The 23,731-nt window shown below is 45.0% G+C and overlaps 1 protein-coding gene across 3 annotated transcripts in view; it reads right to left on the bottom strand.

Annotated features, from left to right (window-relative positions):
- The window catches only part of SASH1 (SAM and SH3 domain containing 1), a 568,634-nt gene that overhangs the window by 161,695 nt on the left and 383,208 nt on the right, over positions 1-23,731 (bottom strand). For all 3 annotated transcript variants that reach the window (XM_030198038.1, XM_030198036.1, XM_030198037.1), the window contains one exon: positions 20,832-20,933. In XM_030198038.1, the coding sequence (XP_030053898.1) occupies positions 20,832-20,933 (102 nt within the window). The remainder of the gene's footprint in view (positions 1-20,831; positions 20,934-23,731) is intronic.

Below are 23,731 nucleotides of genomic sequence, written 5' to 3'. Positions count from 1 at the left end.
TTGGGGCCATCCAAATTCAGCTTTCGATTATACCTGTTTTTGAGACGGACGTCCATCTCCCGATTTGTGTCGGAAGATGGGCTTCCGTCTCTTTCGAAAATAAGCTGGATTGTCTCATCCTTTCATCCCAACACAGCGCGGACAACCCCACAAGTATCAACACCCCTGACTACACCCTTCCTATCTCAGACAGCCTGAAAATCCTCAGCGTTACGATGGACCGTAATCTAACACTAGAGAGCCAAGTGGCATCCACAACAAAGAAAATGTTCCATTCAATGTTGAAACTTAAACGCTTGAAACAACTCTTCCTGAGGGAAACATTTCGCAACCTGACACAATCAATGGTACTAAGCCACGTAGACTACTGCAATGGAATTTATGCGGGATGCAAAGAACAAACCTTAAAGAAACTTCAGACCGCACAAAACAGGGCAGCTAGGCTTATATTTGGAAGAACGTTATTTAAAAGCACAAAACCCCTCTGCGAAAAGCTATACTGGCTCCCAATCAAAGAATGCATTGCTTTCAAAATCTGCACCCTGGTTCACAAAATCATCTACGGCGAAGCCCCGGGATACATGACAGACTTGATCAACTTACCAATTAGAAACTCATCCGAATCAACACGTACATTTCTAAATCTGCATTAAGTTGCAAAGGACTTAAATACAAATCAAGTTACGCATCCAGTTTCTCCTACATAAGCACACAACTGTGGAATACACTACCAAAATCCTTGAAAATGAGGTACGACCACCTAAACTTCTGGAAATCACTAAAAACTAAGCTGTTTAAAAAGGCATACCCTACCAATCCAACTTAAATCCCTGATCTCTGCAACACAACAAAACTAAAGTACGTAATGGATACAACTCAACTCTTCCATTGCACGATTCCTTAATGTGGCTGTGCTACATGAACTTTATCTTACCACAACATCACTTTGTATTTGTTCACACCGGAGTCTGCAAACGCCTCTCCAGTACTATGTAAGCCACATTGAGTCTGCAAATAGGTGGAAAAATGTGGGATACAAATGTAACAAATAAAATAAATAAAAATAAATATTCCTCAACAACTTTGGCTGGATTTTGAGATATGTGTGAAAGTCTTTGCATGACATATGTTTAATATCTTGCTGCACGAACAAAATACCAGCAGGAACACAGAGAGGAGATAAGCAATGCCTTTCTCTCTTTAGCACCCCATGTGTCTAGACTGACTAATAGACCAGAGATGGTTTCATTATGTGGGAAGTGTGTTGGTTACAGGCACATAAAAGAAAAACAGGATATTTTCCAAAAAATTAAAAAACCTGGAGGACATATCTGAAGAAGACCAAAAGGAGGACATGTCCTCTTCAAAGAGGATGAATGGTAACCCTAAATATGCCTGACCTGGGGGCACAGAGATGCTGGACAATGGAAGGGAGGGGAAATGAGATGCAGGACTATGGGAGGGAGGGAGGGAGGGAGACAGAGCCAATACTGGTGGGGAGGGCGTGCCAATAACAAAGTGGAGGTACCAGAGAACAGTTGACTCAGAGTGCCAAAAACCCTTGATCCAGCATCGGCCACCAGGCCAGTCTACTATTATTTAACATTGGCACGTTAGCATCTGGTGGGTTAAACCTTCCCACCATTTCCTCCCCATCACAGAACTGTCCACAACAACATATAAAAGGCACATGACAAAAGTGATAAATGCAGAAAAAATACTATAGTGGTTAGGTCAGATGCTGGAAAATGCTAATTCCCATTTCATCATCCAACATGACATGGTCACAGTTTCAGGGCGGACACTAATCAACAGCAGTTTATAATAAGGAACAGAAAATTTTATGCTATTTTCTTTCTGCAGAGGGTTCATTGGCACTTAAGGGTGCTTTCTTCTCTCGCCCACTCGCCATCATGAAAGGCCTGGACTGAAATTGCACATTCAGGTCTCCAAGGCCCAGGAATGAGGTAGTGTCAGCTCAGTACAAGTGCTGGCACACTGAGGAAGTGTTTCCATGGCAACTTGACCACCCCAGTGTATCATCATCATTTGTAGCCCCAGGGGTGCTCCCCAGTTAAGATATGAGATCAGAACTTCCATGACTGCCTGTTCTGTTTTTCAAGTTTGAACATCCACAGATGAAATGCAGAAAGTTGAAAGAACCAAATGAATTTGAGGATACAATAACTTTCATGAAGAGTTCTGAAGGCAATGAGAAGCACAAGCGATTTTGTGACAGAGAAATACATAGAAGCACTGCTATAAAACACTTAGGGCTCTGTTTACTAAGGTGCACTAGCATTTAATTAGATTGCAAGCTCTGGAGCAGGGACTGTCTCTTCATGTTCAAGTGTACAGCGCTGTGTACGTCTAGTAGCGCTTTAGAAATACACACTGGGCCATATTCTATAACAACACGTGCAAATTTTGACCTGCCCACGAAACGCCCATTTCCACGCCCATAGCCATGCCCCTTTTGAACTGAATGCATTATTTTTTATTTTATTTATTTTTGTTTCATTTGTATCCCACATTTTCCCACCTATTTGCAGGCTCAATGTGGCTTACAATTTTCCGTCATGACTTATGCCATTTCAGAGTACAGATACAATTGGTAATATATATATAACACAGATAATATCATGAACAGAATATGCTTTGCGAGCTGTGCATATAAATTCTAGTTATTACACATTAGTACTTATTATTGCTTGTTAAGTGCTGTTATCAAAGCTGATTAGCTTGTTAAGTCAATTAAGTTATGTATCCTATTATAACACTAGTAAAAGAGGCCCATTTCCAACAGAAAGGAAACGGGCGCTAGCAAGGTTCTAGGGCCCCCTCCCCCTCCAACCCCCTCCCGACCCCCTCCTCCTCCTCCCCCCTCTCGTCTCAGGACCCCCCCCCCCCCGGAGGAGAGGGGGGATGTGGAAACCGAAGGAGAGGGGGGCGTGGAACTCGTCGCGTCGTGGTTTCCCAGGCAACACGGTGACATCACCGGAAGGCTTCAGACATTATGAACCAGGCTTCAACTTCCTGGCAGTCAGCTTCAGAACGTTGGAGGTGCAAATTATTATAGTACTAGTAAAAAAGGCCCGTTTCTGACACAAATGAAACGGGCGCTAGCAAGGTTTTCCTCGGAGTGTGTATGTTTGGGAGAGTGTATGTGAGAGTGAGTGTTTGAGAGTCAGAGTGAAAGTGTGAGTCCAATCCATGCTCCTCTGTCACCTGGCCCCTCCATTCATCCCTATCCAGCAATTCCGCTGTCTCCTTGAGGCCTGCCCTGCAATCCATATGCATCCATGGCCATCTGTTCCCTCCATTCATCCCTATTCAGCAATTCCCCTCTCCCTGAGTTTTGCCCTTCCAATCCATGCCCATCCATGCTCCTTTGTCATCTGGCCCCTCCATTTTTCCCTATCCTGCATTTCCCCTCTCTGCCTGAGGCCTGCTCTGCAATCCATATCCATCCATGGCCATCTGTCCCCTCCATTCATCCCTATCCAGCAATTCCCCTCTCCCTGAGTCCTGCCCTTCCAATCCATGCTCCTCTGTCACCTGGCCCCTCCATTCATCCCTATCCAGCAATTCCCCTCTCTGCCTGAGGCCTGCCCTGCAATCCATATGCATCCATGGCCATCTGTGCCCTTCATTCATCCCTATCCAGCAATTCCCCTCTCCCTGAGTCCTGCCCTTCCAATCCATGCCCATCCATGCTCATCTGTCACCTGGCCCCTCCATTTTTCCGTATCCAGCATTTCCCCTCTCTGCCTGAGGCCTGTCCTGCAATCCATATCCATCCATGGCCATCTGTCCCCTCCATTCATCCCTTTCCAGCAATTCCCCTCTCCCTGAGTCCTGCCCTTCCAATCCATGCTCCTCTGTCACCTGGCCCCTCCATTCATCCCTATCCAGCAATTCCGCTGTCTCCTTGAGGCCTGCCCTGCAATCCATATGCATCCATGGCCATCTGTTCCCTCCATTCATCCCTATTCAGCAATTCCCCTCTCCCTGAGTTTTGCCCTTCCAATCCATGCCCATCCATGCTCCTTTGTCATCTGGCCCCTCCATTTTTCCCTATCCTGCATTTCCCCTCTCTGCCTGAGGCCTGCTCTGCAATCCATATCCATCCATGGCCATCTGTCCCCTCCATTCATCCCTATCCAGCAATTCCCCTCTCCCTGAGTCCTGCCCTTCCAATCCATGCTCCTCTGTCACCTGGCCCCTCCATTCATCCCTATCCAGCAATTCCCCTCTCTGCCTGAGGCCTGCCCTGCAATCCATATGCATCCATGGCCATCTGTGCCCTCCATTCATCCCTATCCAGCAATTCCCCTCTCCCTGAGTCCTGCCCTTCCAATCCATGCCCATCCATGCTCATCTGTCACCTGGCCCCTCCATTTTTCCGTATCCAGCATTTCCCCTCTCTGCCTGAGGCCTGTCCTGCAATCCATATCCATCCATGGCCATCTGTCCCCTCCATTCATCCCTTTCCAGCATTCCCTCTCCCTGAGTCCTGCCCTTCCAATCCATGCTCCTCTGTCACCTGGCCCCTCCATTCATCCCTATCCAGCAATTCCCCTCTCTGCCTGAGGCCTGCCCTGCAATCCATATGCATCCTTGGCCATCTGTGCCCTCCATTCATCCCTATCCAGCAATTCCCCTCTCCCTGAGTCCTGCCCTTCCAATACATGCCCATCCATGCTCATCTGTCACCTGGCCCCTCCATTTTTCCGTATCCAGCATTTCCCCTCTCTGCCTGAGGCCTGTCCTGCAATCCATATCCATCCATGGCCATCTGTCCCCTCCATTCATCCCTATTCAGCAATTCCCCTCTCCCTGAGTCCTGCCCTTCCAATCCATGCTCCTCTGTCACCTGGCCCCTCCATTCATCCCTATCCAGCAATTCCCCTCTCTGCCTGAGGCCTGCCCTGCAATCCATATGCATCCATGGCCATTCATCCCTATCCAGCAATTCCCCTCTCCCTGAGTCCTGCCCTTCCAATCCATGCCCATCCATGCTCATCTGTCACCTGGCCCCTCCATTTCTCCCTATCCAGCATTTCCCCTCTCTGCCTGAGGCCTGCCCTGCAATCCATATCCATCCATGGCCATCTGTCCCCTCCATTCATCCCTATCCAGCAATTCCAGTCTCCCTGAGTCTTGCCCTTTGAATCCATGCCCATCCATGCTCATCTGTCACCTGGCCCCTCCATTTCTCCCTATCCAGCATTTCCCCTCTCTGCCTGAGGCCTGCCCTGCAATCCATATCCATCCATGGCCATCTGTCCCCTCCATTCATCCCTATCCAGCAATTCCCGTCTCCCTGAGTCTTGCCCTTCGAATCCATGCCCATCCATGCTCATCTGTCACCTGGCCCCTCCATTTTTCCCTATCCAGCAATTGCCCTCTCTCCCTGAGGCCTGCCCTGCAATCCATTTCCATCCATGCCCATCTGACCCCTGTATTCATCACTATCCAGCAATTTCCCTCTGTCCCTGAGTCCTGCCCTCCCAATCCATGCCCATCCATGCTCCTCTGTCCCCTGCCCCCTCCATTCATCCCTTTCCAGCAATTGCCCTCTCTTCCTGAGCCCTGCCATCCCAATCCATGCCCCTCTGTCCCCTGCTGCCTCCATTCATCCTTTTGCAGCAAGTCCCCTGTCTCCCTTTCATGACCCCCCCTTGCATCCATGCTTCTCTCTCTCCCATGTCCCAGCCTGGGCCGCCCTCTTCTCCCCCCCTCCCCCCTTCGCATCCATGCTGTCGTTTGTCCCCTGCCCTCCCGCTCCCATTGTTGTTGTTTAGTGGCCACCCTCTTCTCTCCCCCCAACATGGTTGTTTTTTTTTTTTTTTTCTTGTTTTTAAATTTACCTCCGTGGCAGCGAAGCGTCAGGGAAGGAGGCGGCGCTCTCGACGTCTAGCCTTCCCTTCGCTGTGTTCCGCCTTCTTTTGACGTCATCCTTGACGTCAGAAGAAGGCGGAACACAGCGAAGGGAAGGCTAGACGTCGAGAGCGCCGCCTCCTTCCCTGACGCTTCGCTGCCGAGCGTTGCGATTGGTTGAGTGTCATTGGTCCGCCCTCGACGTCATCACGTTTGACGCGTGGGCGGGGAACCCCCTTCACTTTAGAATGTTGGCTAACAGAGGCTTCATTAGAACGTTGGAGGTGCGTTTTATATAGAGAGATAACATATGCCTGGATTTCGATGCAGATTCTAGGCGCACTATATAGAATCCAAGGGTATGTTCCTTAACATGTCATTTTCAGCTTGGCAGTACTCTGCAAGTATGCGCCTAGCTGCGATGATGTATAATTAGTAGACAGACATTCATATGGGTGGTGTTTCAGCAGAGCATGAGTGAGGTGCATAATTACAGGTGTACAGAACCTTCTAAGGTATATAGGCCACACCCAGTACATGCAAGGATGCATCGTGTGGAGTGGGGCGACGCCAGTTTCAAGATAGCACCCGGAGACGCAGGAGCGAGTGGGCATCACTCCTGCCTCCATCTAGGTATGGGGATCTGGGGGAGGGCTGGGCTTACACTAGATCATTAGACCACCAGGCCAAAGTGACTGGGGGTGGGTGGGCTGGTCCTGGTCTAGCCAACGGTCCATCAGGGCAAGCTGGGCCTGGCCTAGCCAGAGAGGCCATGAGCTGGGAGGGCACCACCAGACCATCAAGGCATTTTTTAAAATTATTTATTTATAATTTCAACATTAATTTACAAGCATTACATCTTGTTACGGAAATACAGAGCAAAAATAGTAAACATTAGGAATCAAATAAATTACCTACTCTTAACATTCAGAGATAAGTAAAACAAAGAAAAATATAACTCTTTCTTAGACCACCTAATAGAAGAAATGGGGGGCATTAAGTAACACTGGTGGAAGATATTATAAATACAGAAAAACATTATAAACAAAAATGGCCTGGTACACTTCACTTAAATTTTTTTCTCAATCCTGATCTTCCTAATACTCAGAGAATATTTGGTCACTTTCTTCATTTCTAGGAAAACTTTCAACTGCTCTGGTTCAAAAAAGACATATTTTTTATCTAAATAATTAACCAAACATTTACAAGGGTAGGACAAAATAAATCTTGCCCCCAACAATCGTGTCTCTTCTCTAAGGGCCAAAAATGCTTTTCTTCTATCCTGTGTGGTTTTCACCACATCTGGGTAGATCCATATCCTGTCTCCGAGGAACGGTTTTGTTGAGTTTTTAAAGAACATTTTTAAAATGGAGTTTAAGTCCTGTTCAAAAACCAACCATACAAGTAATGTTCTCCTTTCAGAAATCTCCATTACAGAATGTTCTAGAAGAGCTGTTAAATCTTGTATGCCCTGTAATTCCTTCAATTTCTCCCCACGCTTTAAATCAGGTAAATAATATATTTTGTTAACTGGGGGAATTAAATCCGGGGAGTAGTGAAGGTTTTCATTCAAATATTTTTTAAACATAGCCAGCGAGTTCGTTTCAGAGGAAACAGGAAAATTCAAAAATCGTAAATTCAAACGCCTGTTATAGTTTTCAAACTGCTCTATCTTTCGGTGTACCATCAATTTATCTTTTACCAACAAATCCGTTTTTACTTTTAGAGTAGACAATTCCTGTTGAACGGCACAATTAGTTTTTTCTGAATCTTTTTTAAAAGTCTCTAATGCAGATGTTAAGGAATCCAATTTACTCACGATTGGAGCTACAGTAATGGTCAATGTCTGTATTGTCTTCCAAATAGAATCCAATGTTACCGCCTCGGGAACTTTTAGTTCAACTTTGTTTAATTCTCCCAGCGTCTCAGCCTGGGCTCCGGCAACAAGATCTCCTATCGCGCCATCTCCGGACGTCTCCAGGAAGTCTAGCCCACTTCTGAGAGCTGCTGGGCAAGGCGGGGGATTAATCTCCGGTGAGGATAATGATGTTTCTACTCCCTGTAAAATGCTTTGATGTCCCCATGCATACCCCCACCCTCCCACTCTGTCAGACTGTCAAAGTAATGCTTTGATGTTTCTCTTATATATACTATCTGCTACCACATTTGCTTATTTCCGATCTGACGAAGAAGGGCAACCTTCGAAAGCTAATCAAGAAATGTATTAAGTTATGTCCAATAAACAAGGTATCATCTTATTTTTTTTTCCATGTTTTATTTTGTTTGATTTCTATTGATAACCTTTAAGAGTGGACTAACACGGCTACCACACCTCTCTACTACCTGTGAGAAAGACGATCCACCAACGTTTCCCATCGCGGGAGTTTGACTCAAACCGGTCTGTCGTGGAGTGCTGGTGGTATATCTGTCGAGCGTCGTCTGAAGTAGAGGAGTTTCCAAGTTTGTTGCCGGTAAGCCCTTTACTACTCCTTTCTGCTTAGTGTGCGGATTATTTGAAGAGGGACAATCGACTTCTTTACTCCTTTGAGTACAAAAACTCAGCCACCAGGGAAAGATTCAGAGACGCTGCAGAGCTTCCACCAGCCCATCCGCCATCTTAACACACCCTCCACTTCGTAACGCCCATTTTTAAAAAACCATCAAGGCATTTTTTTAAGGTTTGGGAAAAGGGGGTGGATGCCGCTAGACACCAGAGATATGTTTGCAGGGGAGAGGAGGCAGGAAGAAGTGTCAGGTTGGGTTGGGAGTAAGGGACCTGCTGCAGCATGCTTTTTTTATTGTCACTTTCCTGTCAATTGCTGAGCCAATCACTGCTCAGGCACTGACAGGAAAGTTGACATGTTTTACGCTAAGCAGCAGATTTGCCGCAATTTTAACGCAACCTGGATTTGCATGCTCAATACTTTCAGCATGCTGCAGCAACTTTTCTGCACTGGTTTTGCAGTAGAGTGAACCTTTGGGCATTGGCCCCCCTCCCCCCCCCCCCCACTGCATTAGAACAGGCCGCCATGTACAAAACATAAACATGTAAAGAATTACTGCCAGCTAAAATTAAGAGCACTTAATACAATGCAGAGAGGCTAGGGAAGTTCACTGGGATCGCTGGACTTACAACATAATAATCTTTGAAATGAGGGCACACTCTTTGCTTTAACAACATATGAAGTGGAATATCAATAATTTTGCACCACCTCGGTGAAACTGAGAAAGAATGGTGATGATGGTGCTGGTAAGGAAAAGGAGAATGAAAAATGCTTTGAGAATATGACCAATAGTTTTATAAAAAGCTACAAACCAGAAAGCTGCACAATGACTGCTCAACTGCTTTATTTCAACATAGGGAGTAATTTTCAAAGTGACGGTATGGTTTCACAGCTGCTGTGTATTTTGCACTAATCTTTCAAGCAAAAGTTTATGATTACTTTTATTGAAAACTGTCCAAAAAACAATAGTCACACAAAATTCCACCCCCTCTCCCTAAATGCAGGTAAACCTTTGCACACTTTTTTCACTACGCATATACTTCTACCCGCATAAGTGTGGGCAATTTTCAGACAGCCGATTTACAAGAGCAAAATGTTTTTACCTGCAGACATCACTTTGAAAATTGCCCTCCTCATCTTTCTCTGTTTTGAATATGGGAAATGTGGACTTGATGGCTTTGGAGAAAGAGTTCTGGGCAGTTCAAATACGGAAGAATACACACCCTTTGTTGAGAATGTTAATATTCTACAATTACCACATCCAACATTTGTCATTTTGACCTATAAAGGATGACAACATACCAGGATCATACAGACTGATCTCACTCATCAACCAAAAATTGTAGCAGATAAAACTAAATGATAGGAAAATTAATTCTGGAGGAGGATGGGGAAACTCTAAAGCATAGGCGGTAACATTTACTCGTGCATTTAGAATATTACTACTACTACTACTATAAATCACTTCTATAGCGCTATCAGTCGTACGCAGCGCTTTACAATTGAATATGAAGACTAGCATATATATGTGTAGGTGCACCCTTAAGTGAATACGTGCCAATATTTCACCTAAGCACTATTCTGTAAAAAAGATGCACCTCTTGGACAACGTGTATTTGCAAGGGGGCATACGAGGGATAGAGCCAGGGTGGGGCACGTAATTTACAGATTATAAACTGCACACAATCCTCTGGCGCCTAGGCATGAGCATTTACACCAGCTCTATGGCTGAGGTATGTGCTACACAACATACTGCAGCAGGACATGTTTATCCACTCCTACCGTAGCAGCATAGGCGTAGTTTGACTGTTTCATTTGGGGGGCAAAGAATGGGCGGAGCATATTAGCATATCATTTGCATATATACATATGCAAATGAATATGCTAATGTGGAGGAAGGAATTGAATTTACAGGCAAAATATCACAGATGCACATTTCAAAAAGCTGACACATTTCAATTAATAAATTATGAATAAAATACTTTTATGTACCTTTGTTGTCTGATCATTTAGTTTTTCTCTTCGCTTTGGTCCCAGTGTCTTCTGTTTTATTCAGTGTCTTCTTTCCAGTAGGCTTCCCTCTGCTCCCCACCCCTCGCAGTCCCATCCATCTCTTGCTCCTTCCCTCTGCTCCCCACCCCTCGCAGTCCCATCCATCTCTTGCTCCTTCCCTCTGCTTCCCACCCCTCCCAGTCCCATCCATCTCTTGCTCCTTCCTTCTGCTCCCCACCCCTCCCAGTCCCATCCATCTTTTGCTCCTTCCCTCTGCTCCCCACCCCTTGCAGTCCCATCCATCTCTTGCTCCTTCCCTCTGCTTCCCACCCCACCCAGTCCCATCCATCTCTTGCTCCTTCCTTCTGCTCCCCACCCCTCCCAGTCCCATCCATCTGTTGCTCCTTCCCTCTGCTCCCCACCCCTCGCAGTCCCATCCATCTCTTGCTCCTTCCCTCTGCTCCCCACCCTCTCGCAGTCCCATCCATCTCCTACTCCTTCCCTCTGCTTCCCACCCCTCCCAGTCCCATCCATCTCTTGCTCCTTCCCTCTGCTTCCCACCCCTCCCAGTCCCATTCATCTCCTGCTCCTTCCCTCTGCTCCCCACCCCTCCCAGTCCCATCCATATGTTGCTCCTTCCCTCTGCTCCCCACCCCTCGCAGTCCCATCCATCTCTTGCTCCTTCCCTCTGCTCCCCACCCCTCGCAGTCCCATCCATCTCCTGCTCCTTCCCTCTGCTTCCCACCCCTCCCAGTCCCCATCCATCTCTTGCTCCTTCCCTCTACTTCCCATCCCTCGCAGTCCCATCCATCTCTTGCTCCTTCCCTCTGCTCCCCACCCCTCGCAGTCCCATCCATCTCCTGCTCCTTCCCTCTGCTTCCCACCCCTCCCAGTCCCATCCATCTCCTGCTCCTTCCCTCTGCTTCCCACCCCTCCCAGTCCCATCCATCTCTTGCTCCTTCCCTCTGCTTCCCACCCCTCGCAGTCCCATCCATCTCTTGCTCCTTCCCTCTGCTCCCCACCCCTCGCAGTCCCATCCATCTCCTGCTCCTTCCCTCTGCTTCCCACCCCTCCCAGTCCCATCCATCTCTTGCTCCTTCCCTCTGCTTCCCACCCCTCCCAATCCCATTCATCTCCTGCTCCTTCCCTCTGCTCCCCACCCCTCGCAGTCCCATCCATCTCCTGCTCCTTCCCTCTGCTCCCCACCCCTCCCAGTCCCATCCATCTTCCCTCTGCCCCCCCCCCCCCCGCGAGGTCCAAGATGGTGACTCCGTTTACCCCCTCTCTTCCTCCCTCCCTCCCTCCTCCGCAGGCAACAGTCTTCAGCTTTTTCAGCGTTCCTGGCAGCGGTAGCGATGTACACGCTGCCTTCGGTCTGCCCCGGAAGCCTTCTCTTCAAGTTCCTGTTCCCACCTATGCGGGAACAGGAACTTGAAGAGAAGGCTTCGGGGCAGAGCCAAAGGCAGCGTGTACATCGCTACCGCTGCCAGGAACGCTGGAAAAGACTGCTGCCTGCGGCGGAGGGAGGGAGGAAGAGAGAGGGGTAGACGGACACGCTCCTCTCCGTCCGCTACTCCGCTTGGCTTCCCTGCCCTCTCTGTCTGCGTCCCGCCTTCCTCTGACGTCAGACAGAGAGAGCAGGGAAGCCAAGCGGATGGAGAGGAGCGCGTGTGTGCATGTGTTTGTTTTTTTTTTTAAACTAATGGCGCGGCGGCGCCTCATCGTCGTTTGGGGGGGCATTGCCCCCCCTCGCCCCCCCCAGTCTACGCCTATGTAGCAGAGATAACATTTAATCATCTCTCTGATCTCATGTGCAACTTTCTTTAAATTAGTCACCTTGGGGCCCTTTTACTAGGCTGCATAAGCGTCTAAGCACTCCCAACACGCACCAAAATGGAGTTACTGCATGGCTACCGAATGGCTCTTGTGGTAATTTCATTTTTGCTGTGCATCCGATACACGCAGCCAAAAAATAATTTTTATTTTCTGCCGCGCATATCGGACACACACCAAGTGGCATTTGGCGCATGTAGGTTGTTACCACCCGGTTACCGTGTGAGACTTTGCTGCTAGGTCAATGGCTGGCAGTAAGGTCTCAGACCTAAAATGGATGCGCGGCAATTTTCATTTTGCCGCACATCTATTTTCGTCAAAATTTTTTAAAAGGGCCTTTTTTACAGATGCGCTGAAAAATGGTTCTGTGCGTGCCCAAAACCCGCGCCTACACTACCACAGGCCATTTTCAGTGCACTTTAGTTAAAGGACCCCCTTATTTTCTGACTCTTCTTACTCTCTTACCAAAACCCACTCCCCACAACAGTACAACACTACCATAGCCCTTATGGGTGAAGGGGGGCACCTTCATGTGGGTACAGTGGGTTTTTGGAGCCACGGGAGGCTCAATTTTTGTAGGAGGCAGCTTTAAGAAAGAAACCCAACTCTGTCTGATTCTTGGGGCTGAGTTGTGGGGATTCCCATGGCTCCAAAAACAAGTCTACTGCACAAAAGCGCCTGAACCTGTGGCCCCTCATATGGGATGCTTTCAAATAAATTAAAAAGCTATCAAATTTTTAAAAAGCCTACACATAGGTAATCATAAACCTCACAAGTTTGCTATTACATAAGTACATAAGTATTGCCATACTGGGACAGACCGAAGGTTCATCAAGCCCAGTATCCTGTTTCCAACAGTGGCCAATCCAGGTTGCAAGTACCTGGCAAGATCCCAAAACAGTACAATACATTTTATGCTGCTTATCCTAGAAGTAAGCAGTGGATTTCCACCAAGCCCATCTTAACAATGGCTTATGGACTTTTCTTTTAGAAAGCTATCCAACCCTTTTTTAAACCCCGCTAAGCTAAATGCTTTTACCACACTCACTGGTAACGAATTCCAAAGTTTAATTATACGTTGAGTGAAGAAATATTTTCTCTGATTTGTTTTAAATTTACTACTTTGTAGCTTCATTACATGTACCCTAGTCCTAGTATTTCTGGAAAGACTAAACAAGTGATTCACATCTACCTGTTCCACTCCACTCATAGACCTCTATCATATCTCCCCTCAGCTGTCTTTTCTCCAAGCTGAAGAGCCCTACCCGCTTTAGCCTTTCCTCATAGGGAAGTCATCTCATCCCCTTTATCCTTTTTGTTGCCCTTCTCTGTACCTTTTATAATTCCACCATATCTTTTTTGAGATGCAATGACCAGAACTGCACACAGTATTTAAGCTGCGGTCGCACCATGGAGTGATACAACAACATTACAACATCTTCATTTTTGTTTTCCATTCCTTTCCTAATAAAACCTAACATTCTATTTGCTTTCTTAGCCGCCGCCGCAGCCGCACACTGAGCGGATGGTTTCAATGTATCATCAATGATGATACATGAGCCTGCAAATAGGTGGGAAAATGTGGGGTACAAATGCAACAAATAAATAAAATAAAGATGACACCTAGATCCCTTTTCTGGTCAGTGACTCCTAATGTGGAACCCTGCATCATGTAGATATAGTTCGGGTTCCTCTTTCCCACATGCATCACTTTGCACTTGCTCACATTAAACGTCATCTGCCATTTGGATGCCAAGTCTCCCAGTCTTGTAAGGTCCTCTTGCAATTTTTCACAGTCCTCTTGCGATTTAACACATTTGAATAACTTTGTGTCGTCAGCAAATTTATTTATCTCACTAGTTACTCCTATCTCTAGATCATTTATAAATATGTTAAAAAAGCAGCAGTCCCAGCACAGACCCCTGGGGAACCCCACTATCTTCCCTTCTCCATTGAGAATGCTGACCATTTAACCCTACTCTGTTTTCTATCTTTTAACCAGCTTTTAATCCACAGTGTTTATCCACTCCTACCCTAGCTGAAATAACATTTAACCATTTCTCTGACCTGATGTGCAACTTTCTTTAAATTAGTCCCCTTACTTTCTAACTCTTCTTACTCTCTTACTTATCTATATGTTCCATCTTTGCTTTACCCTTCACTATCAATTAAAAATGTTCTATTACGTATTGTGTTGACATTGTAAGTAGTATACTATGCCATACTTTGTATTGATATTTGAATATTTTTACTGCTGCAATTGCCTATTGATCATGTTTGATCTATTCTTACTGTACATTGCCTTGAGTGAGTTCCTTCAAAAAGGTGGTAAATAAATCCTAATAAATAAATAAAATAAACAATAGAACACTACCTCCTATCCCATGACTCTCCAATTTTCTCAGGAGTCCTTCATGAGGTACTTTGTCAAATGCCTTTTGAAAATTCAGATACATAATATCAACCGGCTCACCTTTATTCACATGTTTGCTCACCCCTTCAAAGAAATGTAGTAGATTGGTGAGGCAAGAATTCCCTTCACTAAACCCACTGTTTTCAATAGCATCTTAAAATGTTTGGGCAGTGGAGGGCGGGACGCTGGGTGCGGTCCGCCCCGGGTGCACGCAGCAGGAGGGCTGCAGGGAGCAGCCACGCGGCTGTTGGCTTCGCTGGTTCCCTGCTCCCTCTGCTGTTACTTCCTGTTCTGCTCCCTGCAGGTAGGAAGAATGTACCGGGGGGGGGGGGGGGGCTTAGAGGTGATACGCCGGGGGGGGGGGGGGCTGCTGTGCTGGGAGGGGTGTCATGCTGCACCTTGGGGAAGGGGGGTGCGCAGTGGCGATCCGCCCCAGGTAGCAGCCGACCAAGGAACGTCACTGTGTTGGGTCACACAATATGGGGGCAAGCTCCGCACACTGGCTTCAGACCACAGAATGGGCCAGATAGGCTCATGCTGTCTCCAATCATAAAACCTCCTTGCTCTTAACACATGACTTTTTAGTTCAACATATGTTACCTAATAATGAAATTTAAAGCATGCAAAGCAGCTTATCATTATGCAAAATGAATAATGCAACTTGTGTTTAATCTCACAATCTGTGGGAGTATATTTCTTCTCTGGGCGCATCAGCAAATTAAAGCATGACCTGATGTTCCCAAGGGGAGCTGGTGGATAATGGGGAATGGGGTAGTCCTGTTTGTCTGTCCTAATTAGATTGTAAGCTCTGTTGAGCAGGGACTGTCTCCTCATGTTCAAGTGTACAGCGCTGCGTACGTCTAGTAGCGCTTTAGAAATGATAAGTAGTAGTAGGATTGATTCCTAGTCATCTCTTTCCCAGCATCAAAACAGCCATCTGAGCCCCAAGCAAGCAAAATCATCCATATTTTCCTAGTGGAATTTGCAGGGCATTAAAATTTTGGTACCCTCCTGTGCTTCGGCATAATCGGGCAAAGAAGAAAAACATTTAAAACGAAAAAAACACAAGAGCAACAAGGATCTTCTTTGGAGGTAGGAAGTGTGTCAGGGCACAGCAGCCATCTGGGCTCCCCCCCCCCCCCCATTGTATTTTATGTCAGTTTTTTGAGAATTTTTGTGTTGTATTTTATGTTATCCTTGAGTTTTTATGAAAAGAGCACGATTTATAAATGAAGTTCAGTTGTAGTTTGCTAACTTCAATCTCTCAACATATAATTCTATTATTCTAGGCAATTTTCACTTGCGTATTGATGAATATAATTCAGATGATATAGCTGATCACGTTTTATGAATTTTTGATTCCTTAGGTTGGAAACAAATGTTGGATGTACCAACACACACAGGTCATATTTTATATTTAGTTTTTATTGCTAAAAGATTGACTTTTAATTCAGCTAGAGTTGAGGAAGTTCTACCTATTCCCCGGTCAAATCATTATATTGTTACATTGCAACTGAAATTAAAGACAGGAAAAAAAAAAACATGAGGTTGCAAAGACATATCATTGATGGGATGCCTATGAGTTATCTGACCTGAAAACTACTTTATCTGCCAGTTTGAGTAATCTTGAAACATTTGATGTTACAACTACGGTAGAGACATGGAATGCAGCTTTAATGAGTTCATTAGGTGCAATATGCACCCATGAAGGAATGCCGAGTGACTTGTTCCCATAGAGTCCCTTGGCAAAATGATGAGCTCAAAGAGCTTAAACATAAACCCAGGCAGAGTGAAAGCGAATGGAGGAAATATCCGTCGAGAATTATGAAAGAACAATATAATCCTAAAAGCTTGGACTTATAATACAGCAAGTCTTAACGCTAAAAAGCTTTACTTGAATACTATTATTGAATGAGCCCCCTCAGAGTTTAAGGAGTTACTTTCAGTTGTTAATTGTTTAACATCTGAGCCCAAATCTTTAAATCAATTAGATACACCTTTAACCTGTCGGGATTTTGTTTTGGGAATTGCTTCTAAAGTATCAAAAATAGTCAATTTGATATGGAAAAATTACCAGTTGAAATTACTTATCCTCTGTCGGAAGACAATTTATTGACAAAATTTCAACTGATTACACTAAAACAAGTGAAGCAAGTCCTTTCTGGGGTCAAAAATTCATATTGCCCATCGAACCCATGTCATCCCTTAATTGTGAAAGCTTGAAAAGAACTGACAACTGATTTTCTTACTTGCATCATTAATAAATCATTTATTGAAGGGAAGATGCCAGATTTACTGAAGAAAGCTGTGGTTAATTCATTAATTAAAAATCATTCTTTAGACTCTACCTTGGTCAAAAGCTATTGACCTTTCTCTTCATTACCGTTTCTTTCAAAGATAATTGAAAAACATAGTTTATGAGCAACTACTGGAATTTCTTGATCTGCATAACAGCTTGGATATTAATCAATTTGTTTTTTGGACACAACATGACACAGAAACATTGTTCATTTCTATTTTGGATTTAGTTAGAGCAGGTTTTGACAAATGAAAACATCTTTTCTTAGTCACTTTAGATATTTCGTCTGCCATTGACACTACAGATCAGAGAGTATTAATCAATCATTTACAGTCTATTGGCCTGAATAGCTCAGTGTAAAACTGGTTTTGCTAATTATTAGCAGGGAGAAAATTTTGTGCAGTGAAAGATTCTGTAGAACCTTTGGAAATGGATTGTCCAGCTGGGGTACCACAAGGATCTTCTTTATCAGCAATACTATTAAATATCTTTTAGTTACCATATGCCACTTCCTTAACTGCTTAAATTTGCAATTTAGACTTTATGCTGAAGACATTCAGTTTTTTCTATATATTGATAAGTCAGAGGATTCTCTTAACATGTTACTTCGTTGCTTGCAATTTGTCAATCAGCGGATGAAAGGAAATCATTTGAAACTGAACGTATCTAAAACCCAGATTTTAATATCATTGATTTTCCCTTCTAATGATATCCCTGCAAACTTCTCTATTGACAATGAGGGGCATTTTTAAAAGAACATTCAAGTCAGAATTGGGATATCCTGCTCAGAACGTCCATTGCACAGCAATTTTTGAACAGGAAAAACATCCAGATTTCTTGTTTGAAAATACGTGAGAATAATGTCCTTAAGCTGGAAATGTCCATCCTGAACAACCATTTTACAAACTGAAATGTTTAAATTATAAACGGGAGAAATCAAGGCACAGGAATATCTGTCCGGCAGTATTCCTATGAAAACAGCCACACAGACATCCTTATAGAATAGAGGAGTAGTGGTTAGAGAAGTAGACTATAAACCAAGGGACACAGGTTCAAATCCCACTGTAGCTTTTTTTGTTTTGTTTTGTAAATATGATCCCTCTAGGAATAGAAAAATGTCTATTTTTCTGTTCCTGGAGGGAGTCCCAGGAAAAAAAATTAATACAGTTACAGTGGGATTTGAGCCTGGGCTCCTTGGTTTACAGTCCACTACACTACCAGTAGACCAGGGGCGTGGGCTTTGACGGGAGGGGGGCCAGAGGCAAAGGTGGGCGGGAACATTTTGGTCCGCCTCCCTGCTGCCGCCCTCCCGCTGCAGCATCTGCCTCCCTGCCACTGCTAGAAGATACCGCTTCCGCTGTTCCTGCTCCCCCCCCGCCAGCCAAACTAGGGGTCCCGGAGTCAGTTTGAGGGGGCCCAGTCCCCCGTGCCCCCCCCCCGTAGCTATGCCACTGCACTAGACTGCTACTCTGACCTGCTTGCTCCTTTGTTCAGAATGCCCATAATGCCTACAACTGACATACAGCCTGGTTTTCCTTTCCAATTTCACTTTCAGGGGAGAGGGAGGGCGACAGCAAATCACTAGAGGATTTATGAGGGGGTCATACCTTAATGCCCTCCAGTGGTCAGCTTCTCAATCAGAGCAGCTTTTTGTAACTTGGACATGACTGAAACAGGTCTAGATAAGAACATCCTTTTTAGACATGGACGTTTCTCCCTATTTGAAAACTGCTGTTTGACATCCTACTTTTCCCTCTCTGGTCCTGCCCAAAGCAAGTCCCCTTGCTACTTGGGCAAACTGCAGTGTGAAACATCCAAATTTTGACTTTCCAAATTCTGGATTTGGATGTTTTTAGCAGATGGACAGTGTTTTAGGCATTTTGAGACGTCCATCTGCTTTGAAAATGAGCATCAATGTGTCTATCCCAGTAGCTAGTAAAATCCGAGATTTGGGCATTATTTTGGATTCTATTCTGACTATGACATTTCAAGTTCAAAAAATGATTTATCTCATTTTTTTCTAAGTTGCAATTTCGAAGATTAAGAGATCTTCTTTGTCAAGTTTGAGACTGATAATTCAAAATATAATTATTCCCTGTTTTGACTACTATAACAGCTTGCTAATTGGACTATCTAAAATTTTTCTAAAGGTGTTACAGATTTATTTATTTATAGCGTTTATATTCCACATTTTCCCACCCAAGGGCAGGCCCAATATGGCTTACAGGAATTTACTCAGTCTTTTGCTGGAGTTATTTCAGCGCATGGGAGCATTGGGTCTGCAGAGCACAATTCCTAGCTGAAGCCCCCCCCCCCCCCCCCCCCCCCCCAAAATATCAGGACTTACTCATCCATCCTTGCAGCCACCACAAGATACCTGCACCCACTCCCCACCCCCTACATATGAAAGACCCCTAACGGGGTTACCTTTATTGGTGGTCCTGCTCGGTCTGGCACTTTTCGCAAAATGGCACCCCTAGTGGTAGTCTCGTGCGACTACCTTTCCTGGGTTGCCAGAATAACGTTGCTTGTAAGCTGGCTCACAAGCAGCATTATTCTTTTAAAATGAGATTCAGTAACCTGTGGTACTGAGATTCCACAAGTTGCTGAATCCAGCGGTGAATCAAGGGGCAGTAAAATGTGATCTTTTACTGCACCTTGATGAATTCCCTCCTAAGAGCTGGAAAGACAGATCTACTCACTTGACTTTATTCTTCTCCCTGGAAAATCCACTTGCTCAGAATTTTAGCATATTGGTCAAAACAACAAAATAGGGGTTTCGGTAAGGGGTGTTGAGAAGTGCTTGCAGCCTCAAAGGGGTGTGTGGGGGAATGGGGTGGAGAACACCTGAAATTTAACCATGAAATAGGAGTTTGAACTCAAGTTTTGCCACACTGTGGCTGGAGTAGGCCTCAGATTTTACAAGATGGGCTGTATCGGGGTTTTAAGATTCTCTAAAAACCCATTATCATATGTCAGTGGAACATTTTAGTCTAACACAAAGGAGAAGGATGTGTGTGGGATAAAAAAGATGAGAGAAAAGCTTAGACCGCCACAAATGGTCATTAATGGTGCCTCAAGCTTTGAGTCTCACACTTCATGTTCAGCTTGAAAGAGCTTAGGCCAGACTGTGATTGGGATAATATTTTATTTACTTAGATTTGGCTCACATCTTTTTCAGCTGTACATACCAGCCTAGGAGCCAAAGCAAGGCTCAACAGATGAAGCACAATGAAGGAAAATTTCCCCTGTCACTGAAAGTGAACGTCGTATCCCTTCTCTACTGCATCATGGAAATATCTGTTTTGAACAGGAGGCATCCTAAAATGTACTATATCATACAAGTTGCTAAATGTTCCTGTATGACTGTGGTATTAAAATACTACAACACACTAAACCAAAGAAACCAACCCAGCCCCTGATTTTCCAGCACATGAGCTGTACCACGAAACATAAGCCATATCCACAAACACGAAAGTGAGAACAGACATGTCCTCTACTCTGCTTCTCTTGCAGCTTCTGCTACAAACCAATATATTTGTCCTGCTCATCACAAGTTGTTTTTTTTTCTTTTCATTTTTCCAGAAAAAAATTACAGATTGCTAAGATGAAATGCTACATCTATCTACAAAGGACTAGGCAGCAACGATTCATTCAGAGTCTAGAAACGTGTTTGCTTTAAACTCTGCTATGCAGTTACTTTAATCATTAAAGTAAAGCCTGTCGCTTCTCTGATTCCAAATGGACATAGCTGTTCTTTTGTGAGTTACACAGTCTACAGAAAATAAGATATAAATACACTAAATTGTGGAACAACATTTTGACAGAGATCAATCTTTTCAAACTGATAATCTTATAAACTGAGGTGGAGATTTTCAATCACCCCTACAGAAAGAAAGGCACTTACGTTACAGTTAGATGACCCGTCAAATGATGGATAGGAGGTATCAGTCCAGTCTGCAGTTTCTGGGGTATCTGATGGCCTGTGCTGGGCTTCATATTCCTTGAGCTAAGATTAAAAGAGGATTGGACAAACTCAGGACAGGAAGGACACCAAATCAAACTATATCTCATGACCAATCAGTTTGTTTCATCACAGAATATTTCTGTGAAATAGTCTCATGCTTGAATTACTGAATTTCATATTCAAAGGGACATCATTTGTGCTAGTGTGATGGGAAATATAATGTTTTGAAAAGAAGGATTATTGTTGTTTGCTCTTTTTAAGGTTATGAAGAAATAGCTTTAAACCCTTACATAGAGCTGCCTGTGTTTACTCGTCTGTCAGCAAAACAAGCAATGAGCTTTAGAGCCCAAATAGAATCGAATTTGTGACCAAAACTGGCTGGTCAGTTTTGGCAGAAACCTAAACTGTCACACAACAGCCTCCACTCCCTCCCGCCCAAAAAATAAAGCTTCCCCTAGCGACAGCTCCCCTTCTGAGTCCCCACACCAGTAGCAGCCCCCGCCTTACTGGCGGCCCCTTCCTGGGTCTACCTGCCCATGCTGGTTCTAATCTCAGAATGGCTGCCAGGATATTCTAAGGCAGTAATTTCTACTGAGCAGTGGCACCGGACAGGAGCACATAGAGTTTGTTCCTGCCCCCAAAGAGGCCACTAGACCACCAGAGTTTCTTAAGGTAGGCCCTGGGAGGGCCTATGGATGGCCGGGCAGGATAGAGGGGTGTGGGGTGGAGAGTTTTCGTTTCAGTTGCAAATGCACTGGCATTTTCAGCCAAAATCCGAAGTCCAAAGTCAGATTTTGAGCTGGTTTTGATGCCGAATCTGAAATCAAACCCAAAATTTGGTCAGTGTCTAATGAACATGCTGACTGACAGCAACAGCTATAGGTAGCCAGTAGTAGAGGAGGGATCCTGTGCATGCTTCCTCCGGATTCCCCCATTCTAGTTCCTCCCAACTCCTGCCTACACTGGTCTTCTGTAATCTTGCAACTCATGCTACTGAGCTCTTTCCCACTGCTCTACCTACTCATGCTCAATCAAGAGTTGGACTTAAGATGCTGGCACCTATAGACCACAAAGATCAACCAATGTAACACACACAATTCCTCCACATATATTCGAAACTGTCTTATAATATCTGCTTGTCATGCTATTATCTTGTTTATCATAATCATATTGCTTGTTATACTACTATCTTGCTTTTCATTATCATATTGCCCAGATTCCTCTGTAACACTAAATGTCTATTTCCTAATGTCTTCCATTTTTCAAGATGTATTGTAAACCACATTGAGCCTGCAAAAAGGTGGGAAAATGTGGGATACAAACGCAATAGAATAAAACAAATAAATAAATATGACTGCAGATGGGATGGGAGAGGGCTGGATGGACTGCTATGGAGGGACACCTTCAAAAAAAGCTTCTCTTCAATCTGGATATTTGGTGTTTTCAAAAACTGGTGTCCTAGGCAGCTGTCCATGTTGTCTGTTCCTAGATCTTGGCCTGACTGAGCCCCCTTCAATCTACCACCTATTCTCACATCACTGAACTCATCTTTCCAACCTCCAGCCCTGCTAAGTCCATAACCAACCCCTCCTAGGTACTCACACCTCCAAGCCACCACATTTCTCAGACTCATTCACACTGTCAAACTTCTCTCACATCCCCTATGTCTACTATCACAGCTGAACGCCCCCCACTGCACTACCTGTACATATCACCGGGCCCTTCACCCTTTCCACCTACATATCGTTAATGTCTCCTTGATCCCTCCTTCTTCTCTTATCTCCTCAGTAAAATCTCTTGGGCCCTATCCCTTCCCTAGTGACATCTCTTAGCCCTGTCTCTACCACACTCATGTATCTTCCAATCCTGTTTCTTCCCTCCCCTGGTAAATAGCTTATAGCCCATACCTTGCCTTTCCAAGCCTCCCCTCACTACAGACCAGGGGTGTAGTCAGCACTGGATTTCTTGGGAGGAGTGGACTGGGGATGCAATGCATTTCTTCCCCTCCCCCCCAGCCACGACTGCCACATCATTTCTTCCCTTTGGTAATGGGGATGCCCAATCCCTGCCAGTTGATGAGATTCATGGCCAGAACTGCCTCAGCGCTATCTCTGCAAGGAGGAAGAAGTTGACAGTCTCCCTTCCTGCCACTAACATCGGCACTCATCGTGTGGAGGAGTGGCTTAGTGGTTAGAGCACTGGTCTTGCAATCCAGAGGTGGTCGGTTCAAATCCCACTGCTGCTCCTTGTGATCTAGGGCAAGTCACTTAACCCTCCATTGCTTCAGGTACAAGCTTAGATTGTGAGCCCTCCTGGGACAGAGAAATATCCAGTGTACCTGAATGTAACTTACCTTGAGCTACTACTGAAAAAGGTGTGAGCAAAATCTAAATAAATAATGTTCAGTTCATGCGCAAACTGAGCAGATGTGAGGCATGCTGATGTCAGTGGGAAGAAGGGAGGTTGTCAACTTCTTCCCTGCAGAGACAGTGCTAAGGCAGTTCCGGCAACCACGCAAAAAACATAACCAAGAAGATGTTCCACTCTATGTGGAAATTAAAAAGAATAAGACCTTTCTTCCCAAGGAGTGTTTTCCGCAACCTGGTACAATCAACGGTGCTCAGTCATCTAGACTATTGCAACGCACTATATGCCGGCTGCAAAGAACAAATAATCAAGAAACTCCAGACAGCCCAGAACACTGCAGCCAGACTCATATTTGGCAAACCAAAATTTGAAAGCGCCAAGCCCCTACGAGAAAAACTACACTGGCTCCCAATCAAGGAACACATCACGTTCAAAATATGCTCACTAGTTCATAAAATTATCCATGGAGATGC

This window comes from Microcaecilia unicolor, chromosome 3 (genome assembly GCF_901765095.1).
Source record: "Microcaecilia unicolor chromosome 3, aMicUni1.1, whole genome shotgun sequence".
Lineage (NCBI taxonomy): Eukaryota > Metazoa > Chordata > Amphibia > Gymnophiona > Siphonopidae > Microcaecilia > Microcaecilia unicolor.
The sequence above is the reverse complement of the archived record's forward strand: the minus strand, read 5'-3'. Positions and strand labels throughout refer to the sequence as shown.